At 39.4% G+C, this 11,359-nt stretch overlaps 1 protein-coding gene across 1 annotated transcript; it reads left to right on the plus strand.

Annotated features, from left to right (window-relative positions):
* The first annotated feature begins 999 nt into the window (after positions 1-999).
* LOC142488237 (uncharacterized) lies at positions 1,000-3,874 on the plus strand. The gene is made up of 3 exons (XM_075588610.1): positions 1,000-1,044; positions 2,436-2,513; positions 2,877-3,874. Exons 2-3 carry the CDS (start codon positions 2,465-2,467, stop codon positions 3,872-3,874), a joined length of 1,047 nt encoding a protein of 348 aa, XP_075444725.1. The 5' UTR covers positions 1,000-1,044; positions 2,436-2,464.
* The last annotated feature ends 7,485 nt before the right edge of the window (positions 3,875-11,359 follow it).

The following is an 11,359-nucleotide window of genomic DNA, read 5'->3' on the forward strand; positions in this document are numbered from 1 at the left end:
GTGCTGTTGCTGGGAGTGGGAGTGCTGTTGCTGGGAGTGGGAGTGCTGGTGCTAGGAGTGTGAGTGCTGGTGCTAGGAGTGTGAGTGCTGGTGCTAGGAGTGTGAGTGCTGGTGCTAGGAGTGGGAGTGCTGGTGCTGGGAGTGCTGCTGGTGGCGCAGTTGCTGATGGGGTGTCTGGTGGTGGCGTGCTTGCTGGTGGCCAGCTTTTGGAGGCTCTTCCATTGGAAGAAGGAGAGTCCAGTCAGCACCAGCCAAGCTCTGACCCTAAACCTGCTCGGAAAAAACGTGTGGAGAAGCCACGTAATCCTCGCTTCAATGACCAGGAAAATAGGGCTCTTGTCACTGGCATTCTGGAGCACTATGACAGTCTCTATGGACATTTAGTAGGTAAGTGTAACTTTACATTTATTATTCAAATACATGTGATCCTAGGTCATCTGAGTTTTGTTCATATGCAAATATGGGTACACAATATCTTTCTATGTTCATTAGTGTGGAAACACAGCTTTTTATCATGCCTTACAAGGACAAATAAACACAGGCGGTCAATTTGCCAGAACTGCATACAATATGAATGCAACCTTGCTTACATGTATAGGTTTAGTAGTGAATGCTCATGTGCTGCACATATTACACATAAAACAGCATGTTTGCTATCTCTTGGAACAGCTAGCAGTGTAGGAAACTGGTGCTTATATTATTATTAATTTACCTCATATCTTTTATATGTTTTTCAAGGGCGGACAAGTGCAGCAAGCAAAAAAGAAATGTGGGACACAATAGTCATTGGTGTCAATGCCTGTGGGAATAGTGTCAGGGACAAGTATCATTGTCGGAAAAGATTTGATGATATTAGGTCCAAATTGAAAAAGAAAATACAAGACCAACGCGTGCATGCTACTGGCACTGGAGGTGGGCCCACACCACAACGTCTCATATTGACTCCATTGGAGGAGCTGCTTCGGCCAAAATTACTTACCGTCGTCGTGGAAGGCTTGGCTGGTGACCGTGACATTGGAATTTATCCGTCACAATTTCCAGCAGGTGATAAATATTACTGTACTAGGCGTGTCGTTGCTTACAGTTATTTTGCATATTTACACTGCTTTTTATACTGTCTTCACAATATAAGCATACCTGCATCTATATATGTATATGTCTGATTCTGTATATATATATCTCAAAATAGACATATATGTAGTAGTCCTACTAAAAGCAGTAACTAATATAGCACGTGCCATTGCGTGCTCATTTACATGTGAATTCCCAAAATGCATAGCTGCAGTGGAAGCAATTGATGGTGGGCGAAGATGGGGAACAACAGGGTAGTACACATGTGTAACACATGTTCATGAGAAATTATTAGTAGCTACAGGTACAGAACAGAAATATGTATCATATTATTGTGTATTTTATTGATTTTACTCCGACAAACATGACATTACTGCCTATTTTAAGCATGCATCAAAGAAATTGCATGTAACGGCCTACAAACATCACTGGCACTAACACATCTATAGTTGCTTATGAAAAGGTCCATTTTTGCTTTATGTCATATACAGACAGCATAATGAGGCACACGTATCATATGTTATGTCATTGTTTTCATAACTTAAACACTGCAGATGACTACTTAGCTCATCTACCATTGTGTTAAAGCAGCTGCAATTAATATCTCATCACAGCATACACTTCAACAGAGGGGGTGGGGTTCAGCACACACACTAATTACAGCCTCATTTCACGGTCAACTTAGTTCACACCATTTGCACCTGTTTCAAGTCATTGAAAGGTGTGGCTGATTAGGCTTTTTGGGGAAGGGAATACCTTTCTTACAACCTGAATAGCACAACTGAAGTTAATCACACTCATTTGAAAGCTTAACTCTAGCTACTAAATGCCCCAACAACTCATTACTTATCAAAGCGTACGTCACACATTAGTTCACTCATATCTATAGTTGAACTACTATCAAAGACACATTATCACACACTGCATGTGTTGTCTTGTTGAGTCACAGCCACATTCAGGTGTGCCACATCTTCGATTAATGTACCACACATATCCTCTACCAAAAACAACACTTTTTGCAATATGACCACCTTCATGATAACCATTGTGAATGGTCATCTCATGATAGTTATGTACATTATGATACTGATATCACTACACAACATATGATTTTTATGTACTCATTTAATCTATTTATCCTCACGCATTACTGCAGAAACATAGTATGTTGTATGTTAGGGAACTCAAAAATTCTAAGTACACAGGCATGTACAGTGTTATTACAACTATTTATGTTCACTTTCACACACATTTTCGGTTAAGGAACTGATGTTGTTAGTTAATCATAAATACAGAACATACAATAAGTGTTTGTTCAATATTTACACATGTAAATGTAAAACTTATGTTATTGTTATATATAGTTGCCCCTGGAGGACATGTGTCACCTGAGATGGAACAAGTGTCTTCACCTGGGTCAGCCAGCTCAACACTACTAGAAGGTGAGTGTATCATTTGCTGGCCATATAATATGTGCTCTTCTATATGTTATGTTGTCATGTGCATTATTTGTTTTGCACATCTTCTTTAAATAGGATTACTTAGTGTCAGTGAAAATTAAGTGTAAGGCAACATGTATTGTGTTAGTGATGTTAATTATCATGTAGGACTTCTGAGTTTAGAGCAACTTTTCATTCATTCATATTTCATACTGAGTCCAAACATTATTCGTAAGTCAAGGTAGTTTTTAATGAGGTTATAAAACGTATGCTAACATGTTAGGTGTTACTTAGGACACAGTACAATTACATAGTAACACAGCATACATTAACATGCCATTTAATAATGTGTACATTTCTTTTTAGAACATCATGGTGATGAGGATGATGAGTATGATGAGGATGACGCCACAGAAGAGACTGAAATACAATCATGTGACCATGAAGAGGTGCCAATAGAAACTGTTGTACCGCCAAATCGTCCATCAACTTCCACATACGATGCAATTGTAGCTTCAGAGGGAAAAATAGTGGACGCAGAAAATCGTCGCCATTCAGACATGATGACAGTGCTGGAAAGGATGATTGGACTGCAGGAAGAAACAGTATCACAATTGGCACATCTCCACAGAGTCTTCATTGAAGTGCCTAAACAGTTGCAAAAAATCAACACCTCATTCGAAGCATTAGTTGTTCAGCAAACACAAGCTAATTACTGGAGAATGACTAATGTACCACAATTCAACACCTCCCAGCCAGGATCTGTTCATGCAGGTCAGTTTTCACCACATTCATCTGATATTCATTCACCAGGCCCAAATGTTACCGGTCAAGTAGCAGACATTGCTGTGCAGGTTCCTGATGACATCCTACCGCTGCCATCTGTACAAATTCAGCAGCAGACACCTACAAATGAGGCGACAAAAACAAAACAAGACACACATGAAACAGACCAACCATCACTTGTGCAGTGTCTACCAACTTGCTCACATGTGTCACTGGGCACAAGCCCTGTCCGTGAACAGTCACTACCCAAAAGCCCTGTAGGTGAGTCGCTGCCCAAAAGCCCTGTAGGTGAATCGCTGCCCAAAAGCCCTGTAGGTGAATCGCTGCCCAAAAGCCCTGTAGGTGAATCACTGCCCAAAAGCCCTGTAGGTGAGTCACTGGCCACAAGCCCTGTAGGTGAGTCACTGGCCACAAGCCCCGTAGGTGAACAGTCACTGGCCACAAGCCCTGCCCGTGAAGTGCCAGAGGCCACTCAAAGTGGCTCTGTTGTGCCTAAAGTTGGTGGCAAAAGAAAAAGGAAAATTCAAGAGACAACAAGCAGGCCTGTTACTCGCTCGCAAAAGGAACAAAAAAAATAAATGTTATAATTCAGAAAATATGTCTTTGGCCTTGTTTTGTTGACTTCAGATTATCTAATTACTATTGTATGTATGCTGAAGACTGTGTTGTTTCCAAACTTTCAACTATGTTCTTGTACACGTGAAGTTTTGGAAATGTTAACACTCATAATTAATTGTGTTATAAATATTTATGTTGTAATCGTCTGTTCAGTAATGGTCCACCAGGAGCCAGTTGCTAAGTTTAGAGAAGCTGCCATTGACTTTGCAGCAAAACATTGCATTTGGGTGTGTTAATTGATGTAAGAATTGCATATGCATATTAGTCACATGCAATTATTAAAACACCTAAGTAAGTGCAAACATCTTTCTTGTACGTGTACAGCAGGATTATGTGTAAATTATTACTTACCTTTGCCTTGCTTGGCCATTGTAATTTTGTCCTTTAATCAGTTGTGTGTTCGTTTCTATAACATCTCAGAATGTATAATAATATATATACACACACACTGAGTGAGTGTGAGTGTGAGTGTGAGTGTGAGTATATATATATATATATATATATATATATATATATATATATATATATATATAGTACTATATAAACTGGTATACACAAACTAATACACTTCATGCTTCCTTGTGAAAACACTATTTTAATAATACAGGCCTAATGTTTGAGAAATATCCTAAGTATGAGACTCTAACAGTATTGTGCTTAAACAAATGTTTATTACTTAATTCAATCATGTTTCTCACCATTTAAATAGGTTTCATACAAGGTATACTTAATGCCATCAATGTTGTGTGTACTCCTGCAATATAAAAAAAAATAAAATATTATATATAAATATATATATATTTTTATAAGAGATATATTTATATATATATATATATATATATATATATATATATATATATATATATATACACACGTATTTAAACTCATGCAGACAGGGAGTTAACCAGACTTTCACATACACACAGAAATGTAAGCGGGGAAAAAACATTTCTTTTTGCAGGTGTGTTTTTACTGATATGCCTGGCTAAGAAATATTTTCACACACTGGTCTTTGTTAGTTTTCAAAAAAACACTATGTGAACGCATTCACAGTCTAGGGATGTTTTTCACAAACGAGATAAAAGAAGGAGAAATGTTTCTCCCACAGTCCCATATCACGAACCACAACTGTTAACCCAATTAGACAAACAAATCCAATTGGCGTTTGAAATAAGGAGTCAAAGTAGTTAGTTTTGTTGACCTTGACAAGGAAAAACAGGAGTTTGTTAGCCATTCAGCACATTCATTTTGATGAGCAAATAACACAGACCTGCACACAGCTTTTGTGCTACTCAGACATGGCTGATGAATTCGTTAACAATATTAATCCCCTTTTAGGGTATAAGTACATGATCTGTGAAGCCATCTTGAACAGTCGCGGACAGAAAGCAAGCACACGCCAAATCGATGATTTCATTCGAGCAAAATATCCTTATTACCAAGACCGTAAGCATGCACGGAATTTTAATTCCTCAATAAGATTCACTTTATCAAGTAATGACTTTTTTGAACGTGACCAGGATAAGCTACAACACACCTATGGTTTCTGGAAGATTGCCCCGGAAAAACAATTTATCCTGAAAGACGGCACTTATATTGTCGTGAAAGGCATATTTATTCCTAATGGCAATAGCAATGTATCCGCTACTACTGATCCGTTTGAATCGATACGTGCTGCAATATCTGCAGCCTCCATTCCTGAAACCCACATTGTACAAGAACAAAAGTACTATGATTATGTACCAAGCCTTTCAGCTGAAATTGCATTGGAATGGGAACCGGAAGAAATGAACCTACCTCCCGACCAATTATTTGAAGAAAGCAGTGGCGATTCCTATGAGCGCATCCTGGAGGAGATATGTGCCATACTGGATTCAGCGGTTGGGTTAAGCGTGGATGAAAATGGCTTGCATTTCTGGAGCGACCAGTTGCAGCCAGGCGAAGAGTTAATTCTAGAAGAATGGTAAATATAACAATCGTTATGCGTTGACTCTGCGTTTAAATTTTTTTTTTTTTTGTAACCACCATTTTCACTTTCAATGCGTGGATACAGCGTAACATTGCAGACTGCATAACATGTAGCGATCACAAACAAATTGTTTCCTAATACAATATAGTAGGACCTGAAAGAGTAGTACACATTGCTGACGGAATAAATATACGTACTTTCCTATCCCTTTAAACATATTAGCAACATTTTTCCATTACTCTAACACATACCTGTTTTGTTATCATGCAACATCTACAACATTGAAAACCGGGTCCACCACGTATGACGTGGGACCCTTGTCATGGGCCAAGGCGTCCTTAAAAAGGATTAGTGATGTAAGTCCCGCCCCCAAGCGACGTGCGCGCCTCAAAGCCTATTGGCTGTCATGTTTTGTTATAGTAACGGTAACTGCAGTGTGTGATGCGTGCGGCTCAGTGTTTGTAGGCGTACCCTGGGCGTTAGCCGAATGTTAATTGAGTGGGAGGAGTGTTAGCGTGCGTTTCACGCTGGCTTAACATGACGTCACACGTATTGCATTTGCTTTCTGTTCAAACACGTCTGTTTAAAAAGAATACAGATGTACTCGTTTAGAACGAATGTAGTTTCGTCTTCATTGTATTTGAAATAAAGATGTTATGTTTACTGGTATTTTCAACATGTATTGAACGCACAACGTACGCTTTGTTTTGCGCATGCGCTAACAGTTAGTGGAGCCAAGCGTGAAGTGCGTGCGCACACAAAGATGTGCGCGCACATCTTTCAGTATACAGGCAACGTTCACTTCTTATACATAGTTATGCCTGCTACAAATTTAAAGAAACATTACATACTGATGAACAGTTTTACTTCTAACATATAAGTGACTGACGTGTGTATCTACACAATCATATAGAGCTGCGTAACGCGTTGTCACGGATGCATATCTAGTAAGGTGCCATCTTTGACCATCATGTGTTTGCTGTATTTCAGAGATGTCGGGGAAGATACAATCGGATCAATGTATGATTTCAGAAGAGTCTACCTTTATATGAGATGATTGTGAGGAGGAGCCACCGACTACTATACTACATATGGAACTAATTTTATATTGCTTGCAGCGCTTATTAACAAACAATTAAAAATGTGATACCCTTATGCCTATATTGCATAAGCACTTAATTAACATAATGATGTTGCAAAAGAGTGCCTCATGAATTTTTATTGAGTGTTCTTTAATGACTACTAACATTTTATGACATGGTGTGTTTTATATATAACAACCATTCCCACTCTGCTAACACATTTGTGTATTATAATATGTAATGGAACGTATGACTGTCGAAACTATGTAACAATAATAATAATAATATGAGCATGTTCATGTATAGGGCTGCTAGTTGTACGCAGCGATTTACAGACACATGTTTCAGCCTGAGGTCCCTGGCCCGTGGAACGTACAAATGTTTTTTTGCCGCATGAGGCACAGGGAGATAAAGTGACTTGGCCAAGGTCACAAGGAGCCCACACCGGGAATTGAACCAGACTCCCCTGCTTCAAACTATCAGTGCCAGTGTGTGTCTTTACTCACTGAGCCACTCCTTCTCCCAATGTAAAGGACACTTACAACCAAGTAGCCATTTATTTTTAAAATCTCTTGTTACATGGGTATGTAGATAAAATGGTTTGGGACTGTAGCAAATAATGTTACTGGCCAGATGTTATGGTCCCCTCCAATGCATGATGTTCTGAATATGACATCACCATCATGTTATGAAGTACGTTTCTGTGTATATTTCATTAACCTAACTAACTATAGTTTACTGTGTTTATTAATCGTTTAGAATTACATAGTATAGTCAATATGATGATATAAGCTACCATAATAAAGCTGGTGTTATCATTTGTCGGTGTTATACATGGATCCTACACCAATTGATAGAGACACAAACAGTTGTCTTAAAAAGTGTGTCTATGCTAGTGATGAATGTGCTCCCGTAAGTAAACAAATAAGTACAGTTATCCCCTTTTCTCCAACCACCTCTATATTACATTAATGGAAATTATAAGGAAACATACATAAAATGTGATGAAATGTGAGTAATCATTTTGTAATACAATGCACATGAAAGCTCAAGAGTACCTAAATGCATATACATGATACAGAAAATACATATATGTAACATTTGTGTTTAAACCAATATGTTGGGTTTTTAGTTCCAATAATTATAGGAAGATTGAGGTAGCCACATCTTATGAGAGATGTCAGCAAATATACATACCATGATCAGTCATACTGGAGATATACCTATAATGCAAAGGAACAATATATAAATTGCAAACATTGACATGCCATCTTCAGTACCGTAAACAACACAGCAAAGTGTGTATTTGGTGTTAAATGTACAACACCATGTATATTTCATGACATTCAAAATGTAAATCTGCCTGGTGTACACATCATCTGGATGTACATGTTACACTGCACCAATAACATTGTATGTAAGCATACTAGAAGCATGAATGATTATGGGCATAATATGTGTTTTGTCTTAGCATAAGGAATAACACAATGCTAAAATATTATTGCTTTGTTACCCAAGTTGTATTCACATACACACAACTAAAGTACAATTGAAGAGGGATTATATAACCTGTGCAACAATAACATACCGGTGCCACATCCCTTTGTGCACACAGCAGAGAAAAGAAAGGTGTGCAACCCATATTCATCTGTGTCCTAACAGAAGGTTATATAAAGAAACATTATTGTTAATATAACATAATTAAACTATAAAAGTAGTACTAGGAACATATGAGTTTGTACTTACAAGAAAAAAATGAATTGATGAGATTCTGTCGTGTCTGGCCACCACTGGCTGTTTGTTCATTTTCAGCAGCTACATGGGTGGGATGCTCGTCTACCAAAGCCTCAGCTAGGTCTGACTGTACATTGTGCCTGAGTGCAACATTGTGCAAAATGCAACAGGCAAGGATAATATCAGACACTTTTTGAGGCTTGTATAGAAGAGCCCCACCAGTTCTGTCCAGACACCTAAACCTGGTCTTGAGTAGGCCAAATGTCCTCTCTATAACAGATCTTGTAGATATATGGGCTGCATTGTACCTGTCCTCTGCTTCAGTTTGAGGGTTTAGCACCGGAGTCAAGAGCCACGGCCTAATTCCGTATCCTGAGTCACCTATAATGAATGGAGCACACATAAGCTGACATTAGTGATCAAATTGTACAATGCCAACATTCCTAAATCAACATGTGTTTTGTGTTAGAACATGTAAATATGTACTCACCCAGCAGCCAACCAGGTTCAAAATGTCCCTCTTCGAACGCATAGAAGACTGAAGAGTTCCTCAGGATAGAGGAATCGTGACTGGAACCAGGGAACTTGGGTACCACATGCATTATCCTCATCGTGGCATCACATACCACCTGTACATTGAGTGAATGGTAGTGCTTCCGATTGCGGTACACATGCTCACTCTGACTAGGTGCAATCAAAGCAACATGTGTGCAATCGATTGCACCCAGCACAGATGGTATCCCTGCTATATTATAAAAGCCAGTCCTGACTTCCAGCCACTCTGTTGCCTCTGTAGGAAAATGAATATAATTCCTAGCGCGTCTATTGAGTGCATAGAGAAACTGGGTCAAGGCCCGCGAGAATGTAGATTGCGAGACCCCGCCCACTATGCCCACAGTTGTCTGGTATGACGCGGAAGCAAGATAATGTAATGAGCACAGCATTTTAACAAGCCCAGGGACTGCACGACCTCTGGCTGTGAAAAAATCTAAATCCCCCCTTATCTCCTCATAAAGAGCTAAGATTGCTGCTGAACTCAAACGATAGCGACTTACAATCTCCTCCTCACTCATCCCATCTAACAGGGTTCTCTCCCTGTACAGACGCGGACGAGGCACAAGTTGTCTCCTCTGTCTTCTCCTCTGATCTCCTGTCCCTCTACCTGTCCCTCGGCCTGTCCCTCTCCCTGTCCCTGTCGTATCCGCGTCACTGTCACTGTCCCTCGGTGTGTCCCTACCTTGCCCTATATGATTCTCTTGATCATCAAGCATGTCATAGAAAAGAATGTTCCTGCGTCTCCTAAACATTCGCAACATTTTGAAATGAGTAGCTGTGAATGAGCAGGTAATGTGCGTCCTTTAAATAGGTATGTGATGATGTCAGGTGACATAGTAAAATGCAAGGTGTTACATTAACATAATAAAGTACTTCTGTGGCAAGCTGTGTGCACTTGTTGTTCTAAGTATTTGTTGTGTGTATTCTGCAGGGAATGATGATATTTGGCAATGATGTGACGTGAAGCTTTGTACAAAGATTGCTTGCAAATAAATAGTTGCATGTGCAATGCATGTAACACTTGTGAACGCAAGAGTCAGTCATGTAATGAGACAAAAAGGCTGAGATTGACGTGGGAAAAGTTTTGTGTAACATGTGTAATTATCCATGTTATTGTGACATGTTGGCAACAATGAATAGTCGTGTGCATATGCATGCATTTGTGTAAGGAGGATAGTTGGTATAGAATGAGTTTACAAGGTGTCCCAATGATGAATTACTGTACATGTGTGTATAAGTTAGGTTGAAGTGCTTGTAATGCAACGGTTACAATGTAAACATGCAATGTGATTGAGCGTCCAATAAGTGACGTCATGAAAATAGGGAGGACCCAAAAGTATATGTAAACATGAGAAGACAGATGTACATGAACGTTTAAAGATGCGTGTCACATTACAAGCATTGTGTAATGTAAAGGAAGATGAATATACTGTGTATGTGTGACATGTGTGACATGTGTGACATCATGTAAATAATTGACGCTGAGTTGAGTAAAATGTGTGATATGATGTGAGGTTCTCCTTTAAGAGTGTAGTATAGTATTTTCCCTTGCCACATCATCACATGATGAGTAATGTGACCCGCAAATGCTGAAAACATGTAAAAGTCGAATGTTATGCAAATAAGACACATCAGCTGTGACACAATGCAGGGAATGCCCCCACACTGTCATGCAAATCCCCCTTGTATTGTGAGCAATGAAACATAAACAGTACTATACTGTTATACGTCCCCGCTCCATTGACTTCCATTGATGTACAGAAGATGTTTTTTTTCTAAGTGCCGTTCCGGCAGCCTTAGCGATCGTTCTCCCGTCCAAACTGCCAACTTTAGTTGGCGGGAGAAATCGGCCATAACATCTCAATTTCGTAGTGCCGATCAGCCCCGATAAGCTGTTTTTTTTTGTTGAATCCAGCCGATTTAAAAAAGTGGCGATCAGTGTCGAAAACAGGCTTATCGGCAGGCGACTGGCCATAACCAAATTATCGGCTCCGAAACCTGGCGATATGAAGCACTTATCGGCGCTTACTGAATCTCAAACCCAATTTTGGCTATAACATGGCCATATTTCCCTTATCAACGCTTACTGCATGAGGCCCATAGTC

Source organism: Ascaphus truei, chromosome 2 (genome assembly GCF_040206685.1).
Source record: "Ascaphus truei isolate aAscTru1 chromosome 2, aAscTru1.hap1, whole genome shotgun sequence".
In the NCBI taxonomy this organism is placed as follows: Eukaryota; Metazoa; Chordata; class Amphibia; order Anura; family Ascaphidae; genus Ascaphus; species Ascaphus truei.

Excerpts from the sequence above, each read along its gene's own strand:
- LOC142488237 (XM_075588610.1), top strand. The coding sequence starts at position 2,465 with ATGGAACAAGTGTCTTCACCTGGGTCAGCCAGCTCAACACTACTAGAA. Across the intron at positions 2,514-2,876 it reads CAGCTCAACACTACTAGAAG|AACATCATGGTGATGAGGAT; the intron begins GTGAGTGTATCA and ends ATTTCTTTTTAG.